At 35.9% G+C, this 19,792-nt stretch overlaps 2 protein-coding genes across 6 annotated transcripts in view; both read right to left on the bottom strand.

Annotated features, from left to right (window-relative positions):
• The window catches only part of CASP4 (caspase 4), a 49,188-nt gene extending 36,931 nt beyond the window's left edge, over positions 1–12,257 (bottom strand). For all 3 annotated transcript variants that reach the window (XM_036028626.1, XM_036028629.1, XM_036028628.1), the window contains exon 1: positions 12,236–12,257. In XM_036028626.1, the coding sequence (XP_035884519.1) occupies positions 12,236–12,242 (7 nt within the window). In that variant the 5' untranslated portion in view covers positions 12,243–12,257. The remainder of the gene's footprint in view (positions 1–12,235) is intronic.
• Positions 280–12,311, bottom strand: CASP1 (caspase 1). 3 transcript variants are annotated; one of them, XM_036028624.1, is made up of 10 exons: positions 12,236–12,311; positions 11,339–11,605; positions 9,167–9,229; positions 5,881–5,978; positions 5,039–5,212; positions 4,387–4,621; positions 3,814–3,957; positions 1,362–1,471; positions 810–913; positions 280–396 (listed from the first exon to the last, which is right to left on the bottom strand). In XM_036028624.1, the coding sequence occupies exons 1-9, from the start codon at positions 12,240–12,242 to the stop codon at positions 815–817; spliced, it is 1,197 nt and encodes a 398-aa protein (XP_035884517.1). In that variant the 5' UTR covers positions 12,243–12,311; the 3' UTR covers positions 280–396; positions 810–814. The 3 variants fall into 3 exon arrangements, with proteins under 3 accessions (XP_035884517.1, XP_035884518.1, XP_028373386.2); XM_036028625.1 differs by lacking the exon at positions 9,167–9,229; XM_028517585.2 differs by lacking the exons at positions 9,167–9,229; positions 11,339–11,605; positions 12,236–12,311 and adding an exon at positions 6,382–6,405.
• Between the last annotated feature and the right edge of the window lie 7,481 nt (positions 12,312–19,792).

Below are 19,792 nucleotides of genomic sequence, written 5' to 3'. Positions count from 1 at the left end.
ACATATGTAATTTCTAGCCAAGGCTTTGGTAGTAGTAAACTCCAGTTAAGTCACTTATCACACTCCACATTTCTCCTGCTGAGCTCCAAAATTCTCTGAAGATAAATACCTACTGTGAGATTTGCATCAGTATCCCTGAAACTGACAGCCCAGAAAATGGTTTCTAGAAAGAAAGAATGGTACTGTTAGGTAGTTCAGCTCTCATGGGTCAGTCTAAAGACATCCATTACTTGTTCCAAACCCACCCCCTATGGTCTCAGAATGGAAAAACACCCATAGCAACCCTTCTGGTTTTTTTCTTTTTTATTTCAGATTTATTGGAATGTTTAAAGAAATATCTGTTTCCTGCTGAAATAATTCCCAAAACAGGAAGAGAATGACAGAACTCCTGGTTTCCTACAAGAAAAAGAAATAAAAAAAAAACATTAGAAACACAGTTCTACTAAAAATTACAAGTTTAAAAATCACTTCATTTATGGGGACATACACACTCATGAAAAGAAAGAGGCCATGCTGTGTCTAAATATTGCTCTGTTGAGTGAAAGGGAACGACTAAAACCAAATTTTCATCATCTAATGGGCCACATCTCAATCTCTCTCAGCTGACCCTGAGAAAGGGCCATCTAGCTCTGCTGAACTTTAAAGAAGAGCAATGTGCTCTGCACTGAACCAGCAGAGAGGCTTATTTTTAGTGGCTCACATTTATTTTAATAGAACTTGAGACCTGGGCCAGGATGAAGTTTTGGCTGTCCCCACAATGCTATGACTTCTACCACACACTTCTGCCCTTTGACACAAATATAACTTACTTATATTAATGTCCTGGAAAGAGGTAGAAACATCTTGTCAAAGTCACTCTTTCTGTGGTGGGCATCTGCACCCTAACATCTGGTTGCTCAAATGAAAATCGAACCTATAGGAGGAAAGAGAGTGTATTTTTTTTTCAGGGTGGAAGAATCTTCAATTAAGCTGGAAAATTTACAAAAAGTATGGCAAAATAAAAGGTCTGTGCATCTGTAACAATCATAGTGATATGGATATCAAAGCATGGTACTGACCAGGTCTTTTAAATCTGTTGCTGAATCTAATAGCTATTGACATAGACTAATTGGAGTCCATTTCTTTGTGTATTCAGACTGGGGGAGGGGTTAAAATAAATTGTTATTTTTAGAGGTTGATTTCTAGATCATAGTAGGTTGGATCTAGCTTTCAAGTTTGCTGACTCACCAAGGACCCTCAAAATTCTTTTAGAAAGAAGTACATTTCTGGATGATAAACACAGCCAGAGCTGTCCCTAGGTTTGCAACTAGAATAGTCAAATATCCAGGGAAGTAGAGTATGAGAAATATCTAGAGCCTTACCTTTCGGAATATTTCCTCCAGGTCACAGGACCAAGCAAATTCTTGCAAATGTTCAATGAGTTTCATAATAAACAGTGAGCCCTTTTTGGGGTGTCTCCAAGAAACATTATCTGTAAATAAAGCACATCCCAAATCTCATGCAAAACTCTTGTCTGGACAGAAAGATAGAATGCTAGGATTTTAACTCCAGCTGAAGATGTTTGTTGTGATCATGCTGTTTTCTACACACTGTATGCCATTATTTAGTGACTATGTTCAATGTTAGTGAATATATTTTTACTGATACTTGACAACTGTTATGTCATATGAAGAATGACACATATGTTACAAAAGCTAGGTTGGCATTGTATCTTATTTCAAGGACTAGCAAATTTGATAGAGAGAGAGGGAAAGGAAGAATGGGGTAGAGGGAAGTGATTGGGCCTTGGCAAAGAAATAACTGTGAGTGGATCTCATGAGTGCTGTTTACTAACTATGAACCAAGTTAATCATATACTCTAAATGCAAAGGCCTTGATTGCAAGGGCTAGAGTAATAATTTCTGCCATAAAATATATTTAAAGCTTAGACCTAATGTATTATAAGTGTCTGGGAGAATACAAGATATGTTATATCTGGTCTATACAGGGTAATTATGTTAATAACTTTTTAAATATCTACATTGTAAATAATTTAATTGAAATCAAATAATAGTGGTCATAAGGTATTTGTACAAAGAAAATGTTAACTATGAAAGTGTTAAATATGAAAATGGTACAAATATAAAAGAAGTTCAAGCCTAGAAAAAGTTTAAGAGAGAAAGATTCTACTATAGGACAAAAGTCTTATAAAAGAGAATACCGAAGAGTTATATTAACTAAATAAAGAGTAGAGACATAGAAATCATGAAGCCATTTTAAAATTGTACAAAGAAATATATGAAGTGGCATAACTAGCTATGCATATAACCCAAAACACAAGTGTTAATATCTTTTAGCCAATAACAATGGTACTAAAATATATAATGATAACAGTTTAAAATTCTATTTAAAACCACAGCTATTTTATGATGCTGGTTCCAGATAAAGGAAGGAGATGAGAGAGATGGTGGAGGCAAAAATCTTCTCAAGTTCTTTGTAAACTTAAGGGAGTAATGGTCATGTGTCTTCAGGAGAGCACTACAGTGCAGTAGGGATTAACTCCAGAAAATGTGGAGCTAAGTTTACTAGTGGAAAATAATTAGCTGAAGATGATAGAATTGATGATCTGAGGGGCCATCTGCAGTGGAGGGGTGAGGAAAGTAAAAGAAAAGAAGAAAGAAATCAGGACAATAGAAGACAGTGGTATATAAAGGACTGTAGAGTTAGAGGTAAATCTTTGTAGAATGCTAGGGTCAAAGGATTTGAAAGAATAGTTTCGTCCAATGCTAAAGTCAGCTAAGTACACTCAAGCTGCAAATGTATGGGACTTTTTGCCTAGTGTCATTGTTTTTGATTTCTGCAAAAAAAGTTTTGATTTCTAGATTAGGACATCATCAGCACAATGAAGAAACAAGCTATGCCCTGAGAGTAGGTACCTCATTAAAGGAAATAATTGAATCTGTAAATTAATCTATTTGAGCAGAGGCAAGGCTATAAGGCCATAGGTAATCAAAGAAAAAATGTGAATGCCCCCAAAATTTTAAAACATAGTAGATAAAAGAATTGAAATGACTTTTATTTAAACCTTCAGCTATGGAGCAACTCAAGGTAAAAGCCTTGAGTTAAGTTACAAATGGATACATCTTTAATAATAGCAATTATTTAATGTGTTTTACTCTGTATCATCCTCAATATTTCACATATATTACCTTATTTAATTCTTAGAACAATGACATTTGTATTTACACATATCAGTGAGGAATTCAAAGAAAGCCCAGAGAGGAGAAATAACTAGAACTAGTTTATAAATACTAAATGGCAGGGTCAGAATATAATTGGCAGTACTCTTAATCAGTAGCCTAGATTTAGAAATCATTAAGGTTTCTTCTTTTCATTCATTCTATACTTCTATTTAAAACCAATTTAATTTAAAGCCTCAAACTGCCTCATCTGCTTTTCTACCTCTCCCTTTCCCTGCAAAGTCTACTTTTCTGTAAATACATGAAATCTAGGCAAATTGAACTGCTGAATGAGCCCAACATTGTGAACCTTTTCCATGTGGAGTCAGATCCTAATTTATTCAGTGTAGATATTCCTCTATCCCTCACAGTTCCAGGAGACTAATTTTGCACCATGGGAGTTTACTAAGTACTAATTTAATAAAAATATATGCACATTTGATCAGAGTAATTAAAGGTTTAAACTGGGAGGACTGTTTGAGTTGTTCTTCAGAAGTTTCAAGGAAAGTTCGACAGATGCTCATTCTCTACTGAGTGTGTGTGGATTCCTGCATTAGTACTTCTCTCAGAGGTGCCCTACACAGGAACTCATTACCTGGTGTTGAAGAGCAGAAAGCAATGAAATCCTTCTCTACATGTGCTTTCTTAATGGCATCATACTCAAAATCTTCTGGAGCCTGTGAAGAGCTGTTTCCAAAATCTCCTACTGAATCTTTTAATAACACCACCCCTTCGTTCTCTAGAAAGACAAGATTTTGTTTCTTGTAACTTCCAACAGCCAAAAGAATCACTTTCTCCCTTAAACTTCTCTTCAACCATATTTACTAATTTATTTGTCTCCATCTTTCATTTATATGCATATATACACATACATCCCATTAACTATCTTTTTAAGAACTCTTATTTCTAGTAACCTTTAAGTAAATTCAAATGACAACTGAAATACCAAAGTCTTAAGGCTAAAAATATTCTATTTTAGTTTAAAATAGAATAAATATCTACTAACCATTCATACAACTCATAGCAGCTACAATTTTGTTTGGTGACAGTAGGTATTCTCTGACATTAAGTAACAAACTCACACACACAAAAGAAAAAATAGTGGATATATATGAATGATGAAGTCAATACTTGTATATCTTGTGTTCAATCAGACATCAGCACTCACCACCACGGCAGGCCTGGATGATGATCACCTTGGGTTTGTCCTTCAAACTTGGACAGTTCCTAGTGTTCAAAATTTGAAAGACAGTGTTGATGGATAATATGTCTGAAACTTCCTCAGAGTGTTTCTTTCCACAAATGCCTTCTCGAATACCATGAGACATGAACACCAAGAAAGTACTGTCAGCAGTCTTGTGTTCCTTGCGGGCAGCGAATGCCTTCAGCTCTGTAGTCATGTCCTAAAAGAGACCATATAATTGATTTTGGAGAATGAGATTCATTATCATGAGATTCACCCTGGGAATTCAATAAAGAGACATTTAAGAAATTCCTGGGTGATATAAAAATCAATGGGAACAAAAGAAAATTTCAGTTTCAATTCAAAGAAAGGTGATGAGCAGTGTAGCATGCCACTCAGGAATTTTGAGTAGACTGGAAAGTGTATTATTGTCTTAATAGAACAATTCCCAAATTCGCAAATAAAAGTTCTATAAGATCTTGCTAAAACCTCTATGTTAGAAGGAATTACTGTAGCATTAAGCACACTCCAAGGGAGAATTTAAATTTTAGGCTATCAAGAGGTTAAGATTCTAGTGCTTCAACCAGAACTTCCACGAAGGGGATGATCATTGCCCTGGCATTCAGGAAGAATTTACCAGAGAAGTAAGGTTTTTTTTCACATCCACAGTGTATCCCAGATCTTCTAGCAGCTTCTCCATACCACTGATATCAGCTTCAGCTCCAGCTCTTCTAGAAAGCTTCTCAAATTCTATGTTGCAGATAATGAGGGCAAGACGTGTGCGAGTGGCCTTTCCCATTATTGGGTAAATCTGTAGGAAATGCAGATTGCATAAACAGTCTTGTTCTCTTCAACTAAATATTCACCCTGATGGTGTAAGACCATTTCTCTTTCCCTAGTTTTATCTAGAAACCAAATCTTAAGAATTATAGATTAAAAACTTGGGCTGGGGGGGCGCAAATGAATCTTACTATAGGAGTTAAAATAGAGTTTATAGATGCCCAGATGAGAACTGCTCATTTAATTTAATTATTTTGAAAGCTAATATTGTGTGAGAAAACAGGCTTTGAAACAAGAATGGTAGAATTTAAAACTGACTCCTCAGTTTACTGGTTTTTCCAAAATATTTTGTAACCTATGCCTCAGTTTCCTGATCTATAAAATGGGCTATTTTTGAGTCTTTAAGGTATTACTATAGTCAACATTCCTTGGACAGTATCTGACTCATATTAAGAATACAGTGGATGCCATTGTTGTTATTATTATAATGTTGTGCCTAGAGAGTTGTGTCAATCTTGGAAGTCCATACATAGGCCTGGGATTCTAAGAGATAGGAATCTTTTATGTAAGGGAAACAGCAGGATAATTTTCCAGAACCTCTCAAGGGAACTGGTTGTAAGAAAGTACCACTGCCCTTTACAGTGGTGTCCAGTGTTGTTGTTTTTTTCCACCCAGATCCTTGTGTTCTAGGTACAGCACCTCTCCTGACTTTTCTTTCCTTATTCTTTCTGCTATTTCTGCAGGACAAAGCTTGACACTCCCTCCTGGACCTTGGTTGCCTTGCACTGCCTCAGGAGCTGCAACAGACAAGAGATATTATGAATAATTCCATCCCTGAGGGTCCAATCGCAGCAGCATCTGTGTATGAAGCTACAGGGGAGGCAATAAATCTTTAAAAGAAAAATGCTGGGCTAGTTGTTAACACTGCTATAGGAACATATTTCAAACCAGAGGAGATTTCCAGTGGTAAGATACAGGGATCTACCTTTATCTCTTAGGATCATCCATTTACAAATACTTTAAAATAAAAAATAAAATGGAAAATTTTCAAGGCCATGCATGAGAGATCCCTCAAAAAATAATACATTAAATGAACTAGTTAAAATATAAAATTATTTCAACTGATTTAAGGTTGAGAATAAAATTTAATGGAGGAAGAAAGTATTTCAAAATAAATATGTTTATTATTGATTTAGTCACTAGGTATGACAGTAGGCATTAGAGATGGAAGGAAAGAAAGGAGGAAGGAAGGAAGGAAGGAAGGAAGGAAGGAAGGAAGGAAGGAAGGAAGGAAGGAAGGAAGGAACAGGGTGTGGTAGGGGAGAGAGGGTTAGAGAAAGAAGCAAGGAGAGAATGAAGGAAAGTAAGAAAGAAAAGAGAAGAAAGGGAGGGAAGGAAGGACAGAAGGAAAGAGTAAGATGATGTAGGAGAGAGAGGAAGACAGATGAAGAAAAGACAAAAGAAGAAAGAAAGAAAAAAATGGAGGAAGAAAGGGTTTTTGTCTAGTTCTTCAGGCTTTCTCAACTGTATGTACATATGAGGAGGAGAGTGAAGAATATTAAATGTATTAACTAGAATGAATATGAAATAGAATGCTAAATGCTAAAATCAAGATGCATACTAGATGGATTCATGACAACTAAACATTGATTATGTAAATATATGAGGAAGAGCTTTCATGGTGTTCTATGTAGTAAAGCTTTTAGGGTTTATTTTCATTATAAGTTTAACACCATCCAACAATGTGAGGTACTTGCTAAAGAAGTAACATAAACTGTCTATCAAAATAAATATGTTTTTTCAATATTTGGATGATCTTTCAGAAACTAAACTATTTACATAAGAAAGTTATATTCAATTTTGAGGGGAAATTTGAAAAAATGATAGTATATTTGTTTAGGTAAACCCAGACATCATGAAATATGTTTACTGTGGGTAAAGTAAAAGAGAATTAGAATAAACATATTATACAAAACTATAGATATCATTTTTAGGAGAAAGAAACATTCTCTTTCATGATACACAAATCAAGAGAACAAAGAAAAATAATAAAGAGAAACAGCTGGATTATATCAGAGTTATTTTTTCTTGGTTAAGGAAAAGGGTGTTTAAATAGTGAATGTCCTATCTACTGAAGTACCTAAGAAAACATGCATGGGATAACCACCCTTAATAGATTTATTACAGAAATTTCTAAGTTTGATGACATATTTACTTCCTTGGCCTCAAATTTTTTCCAAATCTAAGGTCTTCTTACTTTAAGAGAAAAGAGTCACTTTCTGATGAAATAATTTGAGAATTGTGGGTGAACTACTTTTCCAGAACAAATAAAATAATGATTATTTAGTAAGAAAGAAGCTGGATTCATACAAAAATGATGTTTGCTAATAAGGAATCTAGCACATATTGACCTTGTCAAGACTCAATAAATCTGAGACCATTTTTTCAGAGTAGAGGCCTGAGACATTTTTTAGGTCTTCCTTGTCATCTTGGACCTGGGATTTCCTTGGGCCACCTTCAATACTGTGTGAAATGAAACATTTTGCATTTAAATGTTTGTGGCAGAGATTGGCTAGCTATTCAACAACATTCTATCTTCTTCTTCCTGCACACACAGCTAGTCTGTGCTGCCAACCACCCTAGCAGTTTGGTTTGGCCATGTGACTGAGTTCAAGACAAGGAATGCAGGCAGGATGGTGTGACATATCCAGGCCGAGCCCAGCACAATCTCTCGCCAGTGATTTTCCATATTTCTTCCAATGCCATTATTTGATGGTTGAGACCACAGTTGTTTGGGCATTTTTACAGGCATCTGAGTTTGCACTTCGTGAAGAGGTGTGTGCTGATGAAGTTCACCTACTCACAAATGAGGCATAGGCTTCTATTAAATCCATGCCATAAATGGAGACAACTGTATTTGAACATTAATAAAAAAAATAAAAATAAATTATAAAAAAACAACTAACTAATTTGAAGAAAAGTGTTTGAATTGTTACAGCATTCCATATCATCTTAACTGATATGGGTGTGTGTTGGGTTATATTCATCCTTAAATTCTTGGCTAACTTTAACTGGTGGTGGGGATTCTTAAATACTTAGTCATTCATAACTTGTATATAAAAACAGGAACCTCTTTGTCTTGCTAGTTGCACTTGAAACCATCTATAGATCAAGGTCTGTGACACAGTGGCCATATGCTAAATATTGTTCTAATGGTGTAGCAAATAGTCGCAATTTTGATGAAATTATTCAGTAAAATAGCATTTTAACAAATATTTATTTCATGCACACTATGAATCGATTACTGTTAGATGGGATCGTTCTTATGAAGAAATCAAAGATGTCTAATTTTCTCATGAAGCTTAAAGCCTATTGAGAGACAATGATGACTTCATTTTTTAAAACTCAAGAGAAAATATAATGAGAGACATGACTATGAGTCACAGGGGCCTGTGGGAATTGGGTCTCAGATCTATAATAATAAAATTAGAAGTGGATAGATGGATCTGGACTTGAGACTGGAATCAATAAAATTTGGCCACTGCTTGTAGGGTGTGAGGGAAAAGAAAAAGATAAAGAGCTAATTTAGGGTTTTGGTTCAAATAACTTGGTGATGGTGGCACCATTAACCAAAGGAGAAGCAATGTATGGGAAAGAATAAATGCAAATCCAGCTCTCGATATTTATAAACAATGGGGTCTGTTAGAGATGAGTGCATATGTTCAGCAGGCACTACAGTAGTGAAGTATAGCATTCAAGTGGGTGGTCAGAACTTAAGACGCAGATTCATAATTTGTTAGTATAATTGTGGTAGTGTAACTGCAAGAATGACTTCCGTGAAAGGAGAATAGGAAAAAGAAAAAAGGCATATGATTAATCCAGGAGAATTACCTATTGTATCCTAACTCTAGGTTTATCACACAAATCTGTGCTTAATATCAAGGAAGTTAAGCTTCAAAATGTTCTTGCTTTGAGCATACCATACCTGGAATGGGTGGTATCTCTGCTTGAGAGTCTTGTGTATTATGACAACTTTCTGATTGTGGACCTAAGAAAAGATAAAAGACATTAAAATAGTCACTTAACATGTTTGGAGTATGTTGACCTAATGTTTTGGAAGCTGTCTATTGAAAAGAACTTCCACAACTTTTAATACTGTTCAAAATGTGATTTACCTAGAACCACACTGTTTACTGGGAAATAAAGCCTCACCACATGAATTACTGGACTTTAACATTTGAAGCAGAACAAAGGAGTATCTATAAGTGAATCCCTTGATTTCTGCTTTTTATGATGAGGTAGAGTTGAGATTCGATCAGCTACAGAATCAAGAATTCTCTTAATGTACATGTTTTAAGGTGGCTTTTGAGGTGACCACTACTATGTAAAAGGTATGTGCAAACTGAGTTGTCTAACTCAGCTGACCTGGACTTTGGAGAAAACTAAGGTATCTAATCTTTGACAGTTAAAGTCACTGTAGATTTTTGTGTATGACAGGAGTATTGACCACAGTTACTGTAATCTGCACTTGCCATACACAGTGTTACACTACACAAAAACACTAAAGAGCCTCAGTGTTTTTGCACTCTATTTGGTGCATTAAATCAATAAAACCTATAATGTACCATCTGAGGTCATGATTCATTATGATTGTCAATTTGAAGAATTAAATTTGAAGTTTTTAAGTTTATAAGGCTCTCAATATAACAATATATGCTGAAGAAGATTATTCCAGAAACTTTAAGAATCAGCAGAAGCTAACAAATGTGACATACTTTTGAGTCTATATTACATAGTTCCTATTGAAGATAAGTTTCCTTAGACACAATTTGGTCTATTTCCCTGCTCTGAAAGAGGGAGAGCCATAGCCTCCCACAAAATGTCACCCCCAAGTTAGCAGACTGCAACTTGTCCCATCCTCGCATCTAGACTGCTGGACTAAATTGAGCATCAATAAATTCAAGAACGTTTTCTGGTGGAGGCCTTGTTTTGACAGTAGTGTACATGCTAAGAACTTTCTTTTAGAAAGATCTTTCCCATTAGAGTCATTCAAATAGGACATCTAATTACCATGGATCTTAGCAAGTCAAGGGAATCTATCACTCCCTCATTGGAGCGATAAATTCATGATAGCCCTGACTGAAGAGGTATCTTTTGACAAATGGAGAGGCTGAATCCAGATGTTAGAGTTACACAGTGGGTGCACAAGTGCCTCTGGAATTCAAGGACTAGGAACTGAAAGGAATAACAAGGAAGAAAAACTGTTTTCTAAATCCTTATTGTTATTTACTGTTTATAAATTGGGGGAAAGTGTTATTGAAAAAGTGGTAGTGAATGAAAAATAACAAATTATCCAGAGTTAAACTTTTTCTATCAGTAGGAGAGGCATAGAGGCAAGTCCCTAGGAAAAATGGCTTCTAGCTTTCAAAGAACATTTTTCATCTGACTGGACCTATAAAAGAGAACAGTGGATGAGAGTTCTCCTGAGACCCCAACTCTGCTCTGTGGAGGGACTTAAGGACTGTAGAAGGGGCAGGTCAGTTGCCTGAGTCCTGAATCAGGGCCTAAGCAAGATGGGAGGTAGATGGGTGGCTTTACACAGTGGTCCACAGCCTAGTTCTTTGATAGTGGACAATGTTACTCAAAAGGAAATACAGAGGACAATTAGAAAAAAGAGTCCACTTTTAAAATCCTAGCTTTTCTGTAAGTATTGGATTTATTCTCTGAGTGCTTCACCATCATTGAAATGTGTTTTATTCATCCTGAAGAGCAAAATTTGGAGAGAAATAATATACTTTATTTGATTACACACCTTAAGTCCCCATGTCAGATAACTCTATAAATTTATAAGGAGCCCTAGACTTAACTAAGAAATTAACTAAATAAATAATGTGCCTTGCCAGGAGGACTGGAAGATACAGTATGAAGCTTCTACTGCTTATTAGGATGAAAAATTAGTTTTAATCCAAAGAAGGCTACTGAGGCTAAAGAATTAAAAAAAAGTAAAGAGATAGGGGATAAAAATAGTGCCAAAGATTTACAAGTGGGGACCTGAAGCCAGACATAAAGTTGTCAGCAAACTAGCATGACCAGTGAAGAAATCAGATATGGGCACAAAGACACAAGCTGCGTGAACTCCAGTCTGAGTTGTTCTTACCTGAGGCAAGCCCCAGCTTGCCAGCCAGTTGCAGGTCAACTTCAACAATCTGATTGATAAGTATTTGGCTTGCCTGGTGTCCTTTCCGAATGACTGAATCAAACAAATCTCGGGCCTTATCCATAGGTGTGTCATTCTCATTTCTTACTTTCTCCATCTCCTCCTGGCTCAGCACTCTTTCCTCTAATAATCCATCCAACAAACCGTTTATCGTGCCAGTGGTTACTGAGTGGATAAATACCTTCCTCTTTGACTTCAGGAACCTGTCTATTTAAAGCACAAATATTCTACAAGTCACTAAAACAACCTCAATTTCTTCTCATGTCAGCAGTAGGGAAGAGCCTTCTTTAGATTTAGCCCATTAAATGTCTCCTCCACACAGTTCAGTCATCCTGAGGATATTCACATTTCTCATTCTTCCCTTAGTGTTATCCAGGTATGCTCACTGAATGCCCTGGAGTCTTACATTTACTATGGCTGTTAGTGCCTGAAAACCAGCCTGATGGTAACTCATGCTTATTCAACTTTGCATAATAAAAGAATGTGAGTGAAGGCTATTCCACTTGGGGACAATAGCTGCAGGCACCTATCTTATGCATTGTGCATTGTGCTCCCCCATCACATAATTCTGCTAAGATTGCAAAATGACAGCAGGATACCAGTAAAGCCCAGTTCCTTTCTAACTCATGCTTTTTATTTCTGAAAGCTCTGAAAGTCTTCTGGGCCCCACTCAACTTCCCTTTGCCTCTCTCCTCTTTCTTCCCTCTCTCTCAGTTCTGCTCCCCTAAACATTCACAGAAGCTAATTATGGCTTCCCCAAAAGCCATCTGCTTTCAAAATTTTCCCCCAAGATGGGCCCTTTTAGACAGTAAAACAATCAAACTAACAAAAACTCACCTGCCATGGCCGTGGCTTTCCTCCCTTGTCCTTGCAAATGTACGGTTTGAAACTGAAAGCCTGTTCCACCTTCCTGTTCAGCAGGGTGTGTACATATATTAGGAAGTACCAACTGCTCCTGCAAATGCATGCCTTTTTTTTCCCAAGTAGAAATCAGAGTGCTTAACCATAGTTTGTATCAGGGATTATATCCTTGAAAAATAACTCCCCCAGCCCTTAGATCTAGAAATAAGACAGAAATAAGAAAGTATGTGTACAATTAAATTCACACAATAATGAATCTCCCATTCATTCGATAATGTAATCTGGAAAAGTAACTCATCTGTCAGTGTCAGAGTCCATTCATGGTGCTATAAAACCACAGACAGGGTGGCTTATAAATAAGAGGAATCTATACCACACATTTCTGCAGCCTGAGGATAAGAGCAAGGTGCCAGCATGGTTAGGTGGTGGTTGGAAGGTCCTTTCCTGGGTTGCAGACTATTTAACTTCACACCATGCCCTTATATAGCAGATAGAGCGCGGTATTTTTCTGGAGTGACCGGTATAAGGGCATGAATACCTCTCATGAGGCTTCTTCCCTCATGGCCAGTTTAACTCCCGAAAGCCCCAACTCTGAATACTGTCAGGTTGGAAATTAAGTTTCAAAATATGAATATTGGGAAGCTACATACATTCAATCTACAGCATTTGAAGAAGTTGAACCATCGTGACCCCTGCCCACATCCTGCCTGTCTGTGCTGTGTCCTAGAAACTATGTGTTTCTGAGAAGCAGTTCTGCTATTAAGAATGAAAACATTTTTCACCAGAATCAAATATCTTCTTATCTAACAGCCTTTATTTTCAGATAGTTCTGTTTTATCAAGAAACTAACTGCTCAGACTCTGGAATCAGAACAACCTTCCATTCCTGGGCAAAGTATTGAATTGTCCCCTTCTTTTGTTCCTCTATTTGTAAAATAGTTTAATTAATAGCACATAGCTACATACCTCAGTATTAAGTGAATAAAAATGTGGAAACTGCATAAAACATTCTCTGGCACATTGTAAGCACATGATGATGTTATTTGTTAATACTGTTATTTTTATGTTAATATTTCTAAATTTAAAATAAAATGACTAGCCAGGGTTAGTTTATTTGAAGATTATCTTGTTAAATTTATCTTTTGTGAGAATCCTCGTGCATCTCATTCATTCATTCATACAGCATACATACATGAATGACCTACTCCGTGTTAGATACATTGTAGGTGCCAGGGGTTCAGTCAAAGAGGCAGTGTTCCCTTGCCCTCATAGCTACACACATTCAAGGAGAAAGACAAACAGGAAACCTCATATGTAAGTGGGATAATGTCAGAGCACGGTAAGTGCTAAGGAGAAGAAATTAATGAGAGAGCTGGTATGAAATATTGGAAGACAATTACATCTAAAGACAGAGGAGCCCAGGAAGGTCTACAGAGGTCACCACTTTTAGTAAACACTTTTAGAGGTCACATGTTCAATTACTAATCCCCACAAAAAACTCAACATAGCCAATTTATTTTATAGATATGGTTGATGGAAGATGGACTAATAACAAAATGCCTAATAGTCTTTCAAAGTCATTAATTTATTTACTAAACATACTCATACTTAATTTCTTCTGAGAATAACAATCCAGAGTTACTAAAACATTCAATGTGTGTGCAAATGTGTGCGTGTGGGAATGCATATGCATAAATGCAGGATATACCTAAATTTTTTAAAAAGTTGTATTACTGTTATTTTAAAACCCTATACTATTAAAAACGAACTTGCATTTTGACATGTGGGCCACCAGTTTCTTCCTGTGTTCTAGGCTAAGTGTTAAATTTATTTTTAATTGAAATAAAATTCACCATGTAGATTTTTAAAAATTTATTTCTTGTTTATTTTTAAGTTTATTTCATTTTTATCGAATTTATTGGGGTGACACTGGTTAACAAAATTACACAGTTTTCAGGTGCACCATTCTATAACACATCATCTGTACATTGTATTCTATGTTCATAACCCCAAGTCAAGTCTCCTTCCATAACCGTTTATTGGCCCTATGTCCTCCTGGACCTCCCTGCACTCCAACCCTCCACATGGCAATCACTGTACTCTTGTCCATGCCATGAGTTTCTTTTTTCTCTTTTTCCATCACCTTTCTTAGCCCCTTAACCTCCGTACCCCAATAAACGTCAGCCTGCACTCTATCTTTGAAACTGTTTTGCTTGTTAATTCATTTGGCTCAATAGATTCCATATACAACTAAAATGATATGGTGCTTGTCTTTCTCCAACTGGCTTATTTCACTTAGCATAATGCTCTCCAGGTCCATCTACACTGTCCCAATTGGTAAGAGTTCCTTTTCTATGACCTAATGGTATTCCATTGTGTAAATGTAGCACAGATTTGTGTTTTTACATTTTTATTTTACTTTATTTAGAATATTATCAAATAACAAATTAAAAAACACCATGACAAGTTGAGAGACTAAGAAAGGAAAGAACTTGTCTACATAAGACACACTTTTGCTCTTTTTTGAACAAAAGACTAAAGGTTTTCATTTTGCATGGAACTCTGCAAATTATGTAGCTAGCTCTGGCTCACATGACATTTTCCCCACTAAACTTTTTTTGGTTCTTACCACATTCCCATTCAAAATTAATTGTTCCTTGCCTTTCACTTCTCATTATTTATTTTCATTTTTCATTGTTGTTTAAGTACAGTTGTTCTCATTTTCCCCTTCTTATTCTCCCCTGTTCTACCCACCTCTAATTCCCAAATTCAGTACTCCCCTCATTGTCTTTGCCCATGGATCCTTTATACATGTTCCTTCATGACCCTTCCCTGTCTTTACCCCATTATCCCCCTTCCAACCCCTCTGGTTACTGTCATTTTGTTCTTTACTAACATGTTTCTCCTTATATTTTGCTCACTTTTTGGTTTTGTTGTTTAGCTTACACTTATAGGTGAGATCATATGGTATTTGTCTTTCATCACCTGGCTTATTTCACTTAGCATAATGCTCTCCAGTTCCATCCATGCTGTCATGAAGGGAAGGAGTTCCTTCTTCCTTTCTGCTGGATAGTATTCCATTGTGTAAATGTACCATAGTTGTTTGATCCACTCATTTACTGATGGTCATTTAGGTTACTTCCAATACTTGGCTATTGTAAATTGTGCTGCTATGAACATTGAAGTGCATAGTTTCTTTTGATTTGGCGTTTCAGGATTCTTTGGGTATAATCCCAGCAGTGGAATTGCCAGATGAAAAGGCAGTTCCATTCTTAGTTTTCTGAGGAAATTCCATACTGTTTTCCTCAGTAGCTGCACCAGTCTGCATTCCCACCAACAGTTTACTAGGGTTCCCTTTTCTCCACAGCCTTGTCTGCACTTGTTGTTTGTTGATTTGTTTATGATGGACAAGACACCCTGACAGGTATGAAGTGGTATCTCACTGTGGTTTTAATTTTCATCTCTCTAATGGCTAGTGATGCTAATCATCCTTCATGTGTCTCTGGGCCTTCTATATATCCTCCTTGGAGAAGTGTCTGTTCAGGTGCTTTGCTCAATTTTAATTGGATTGTTTGTCTTTCTGATGTGGAGTCATATGAGCTCTTTATATATTTTAGGGATCAAAGCCTTGTCCAAGGTATCATTGGCAAATACATTTTTCCATATGCTGGTTCCCTTTTCATATTACTAATATTTTCTTTAGCCATGCAGAAGCTTTGTATTTTGATGTAGTCCCATTTGTTTATTCTTTCCTTTGTGTCCCTTGCTCTAGGGGACATATCGTTAAAAATATTGTTGTGTGGAATATCTAAAATTCTCTGGCCTATGTTCTCCTTTAGGATTTTTATGGTGTTGGGATATCTAGTTAAGCCTTTTATCTATCTTGAGTTTATTTTTCTGTATGGTATAAGTTGGTAGTCAAGTTTCTTTTCTTTTCTTTTTTTTTTTTTCATATAGCTGTCTAGATCTCCTAACAGCATTTGTTGAAGAGGTGTTTTTACTACATTTTATGCTCCTGCCCCCTTGGTCGAATATAACTGACCATAAAGACATAGGTTTACTTCTGGGCTCTCAATTCTGTTCCACTGATCTATGTATCTGTTCTTATAACAGTACCAGACTCTTTTGATTACAGTGGCCTTCTAATATAGTTTTATATCAGGTATTGTGATCCCTCCTACTTTGTTCTTCTTTCTTAAGATTGCTGAGGCTATTCAGGGTCATTTATGGTTCCATATAAACTTTTGAAATATTTGTTCTGTATCTGTGAATTGTGCCATTGGTATTTTAATAAGGATTTCATTGAATCTATATATTTCTTTGGATAATATGGACATTTTGATTATTTTAATTCTTCCAATCCATGACACGGTATCTGCTTTCATTTTTTGTGTGTCTTCAGTGTTGTGTAGTTTTCTGAGTACAGGTCTTTTACCTCCTTGATTAGGTTTATTCCTAGGTACTTTATTTTTCTTGTTGTTATAGCAAATAAGATATTTTTCCTGGTATCTGTTTCTGATATGTTGTTTTGGTGTCCAAATGTCCTCAATTTCTGAATATTGCCTTTGTATCCCACTGTTTTGACAAATTCACTTATTAGGTCTAATAGTTTCTTAGTGGAGTCTATAGGGTTTTCTATGTAAACTATCATGTCATCTGCAAATAATGACAGTTTTACTTCCTTCTTTACAATTTGAATGTCTTTTATTTCTTTTCTTATCTGATCACTGTGGCTAAAACTTCCAATACTATGTTGAATAGAACTGAAAGCAGACATCATTGTCTTGCTCCTGATCTTATTGGGAAACTTTTAGATTTTGCCCATTGAGTATGATGTTGGCTATAGGTTTCTCATATATGGCTTTTATTATGTTGAGGGTATTCTCTCTACTCCCACTTTGCTGAGTGTGTTTATCATAAGTGGTTGCTGTACTTTATCAAATGTTATTCCACATCTATTGTTATGATCATGTGATTTTTGTCTTTTCTTTATGTGATATATTACATTTATGCATTTGTGAATATTGTACCACCCTTGCATCCCTGGCATGAATCCTATTTGATAACAGTGTATGACTGTTTAATGTGTTGCTGGATGCAGTTTGCCAATATTTTGTTGAATATTTTAAAATCTATGTTAGTCAGCAATATTGGCCTGTAGTTTTGTTTCTTTGTTGTGTCTTTATTTGTTTTTGAGATTAGAATGATGCTGGCTTCATGAAATGAGTTTGGGAGTCTTCCCTCCATGGATTTTTGGAATAGTCTGACCATAGGCATTAGCTCTTCCTTAAATGTTTTATAAAATTCTCCTGTGAAACTGTCCAGTCCAGGGTTTTTGTATGCTGGGAGTCTTCTGATTACTGCTTCCATCTCACTAGTTGTTATTGGTCTAGTCAGGCTTTCTGCTTCTTCTTGATTCAATTTTGGAAGATTATATTTCTCTAGAAATTTGTCCTTTTCACCCAGGTTTTCAAATTTCTTGGCATATAGGTGTTCATAGTAATCTCTTACAATCCTTTGTATTTCTGTGGTATCAGTTCTAATCTCTCCTATTTCATTTCTGATTTTATTTATTTGGGTCCTTTATCTTTTTTTCTTGGTGAGTCTGCTTACAGGCTTGTCAATTTTGTTTATCTTTTCAAAGAACCAGCTCCTGGATTTATTGTTCTTTTTGTCTCCATGACATTTAATTCTACTCTGACCTTGATCATTTCCTTCCTTTTATTCACTCTGGGCAATGTTTGTCATTGTTGCTCCAATTCTTGTAGATGTAGGATTATGTTGTTTATTTGAAATGTTTCTATCTTTTTTAAGTAGGCGTGTTCATTGTAAATTTTCCTCTCAGGCATGGCTTCACTGTGTCTCATAAGTTTTGCATGTTGCGTGTTCATTTTCATTTATTTACAGAAGCTCTCTGATTTCTAACTTGGTCTCATTCTTAACCCATTCATTGTTTAATAGCATACTATTCAATCTCCATGAGTTTGACTGTTTTTGAGTTTTTTTCCTTGAGGTTGGTTTCTAGTTTCAGGCCCTTGTGGTACAAGAAAATGCTTGATATGACTTTAATTTTCTTGGATTTTTTGAGGCTTGTTTGATGTCCTATCATGTGGTCTACCTTTGAAAATGATCCATGTACATTTGAAAAAAATGTGCATTTTGCTTCTTTGGGATGAAAGTTTCTATATATATCTGTTAAGTCTATTTGATCCAGGGCATTGTTCAATGCCACAATAACCTTGTTGATACTTTCTGGAAGATATGTCCATTGTTGATAGTGGGGTGTTAAATCCTCTACTATAAGTGTGTTGCTGTCTCTATCTTTTTTGAAGTCCTCCTAGATTTTTCTTATATATCTGGGTGCTCCTATATTGGGTGCATATATGTTTACAATGTTCATTTGTTTTTGATGGATTCTTCCCTTGAGTATTACAAAGTGTCCTTCTGTGTCTCTTTTTATAGCCTTTGTTTTCAGTCTATTTTGTCTGATATAAGTGTTGTCTGATGTAAGTTGCTACTCCACCTTTTTTTATCCTGTCTACTTCATTGGAATATTTTTTCTAATTCTTCACTTTCAATTTGTGTAGGTCTTTTGTTCTCAGGCGGGACTCCTGTAAGCAGCATATGTGCTGGTCATGTTTTCTTATCCATTCATCTATGCTATGTCCTTTGATTGGAGCAATTAATCCATTTACATTTAAGTCTATTATTGTTAGGTATTTATTCATTTTTCACCTTTGTACCTGTGTCCCTCTCTCTTTCACTCTTTTTCTTCCTGTTCTTAAAGCAGTCCCTTCAGCATGTCTTACATTGCTGGTTTGGTGGATACATATTCATTTAGCCTTCTTTTGTCTGGGAAACACTTCATTTCACCTTCCATTTCATTGAGAGCCTGCTGGGTAGAGTAGTCTTGGTTACAGATATTTGTTTTTATTACTTGGAATATTTCTTGCCATTCCCTTCTGGTTTGTAGTGTTTCTTTGAGACATCTGCTGCTAGTCTTATCAGAGCTCCTTTGCATGTTACTTCCTGTTTCTCCTTTACTGGTTTTAAGATTCTCTCTTTGTCTTTAAAATATGGCATTTTAACTATGATGTGTCTTGGAGTAGGCCTCTTCAAGCTCACCTTGATTGGGACCCTGTGTGCTTCCTGAATTTGCATCAGTTTTCCCCTATCCATATTAATGAAGTTTTCTGCCATTATTTTTTCAAACAGGTTTTCTATCCCTTGCTTCTTTTCTTCTCTGTCTGGTATTCCTATGATTCAAATGTTGTTGTGTTTCATGTTGTCCTATAGTTCCCTTAATCTATCTTCATATTTTTTAGTCTTTTTTTTTGTGCTGCTCCTCTACCTGGATATTTCATTCTACCTTGTCTTCCAGTTCACTAATTCAGTCCTCTGCTTCATCCAGCTTGCTTTTAATTCCTTCCAGTTTATTTTTTTAAATTCAGATATTGTATTCTTAATTTCTTCCAGGTTCTTGTTTATAGTTTATCTTTCCTTTTCCATTCTGTTGTAGTTCCCACTCAGTTCC

Source organism: Phyllostomus discolor, chromosome 6 (genome assembly GCF_004126475.2).
Source record: "Phyllostomus discolor isolate MPI-MPIP mPhyDis1 chromosome 6, mPhyDis1.pri.v3, whole genome shotgun sequence".
Classification (NCBI taxonomy): Eukaryota; Metazoa; Chordata; class Mammalia; order Chiroptera; family Phyllostomidae; genus Phyllostomus; species Phyllostomus discolor.
Note: the sequence above shows the minus strand (reverse complement) of the source record. Positions and strands in the feature narration are given on the sequence as shown.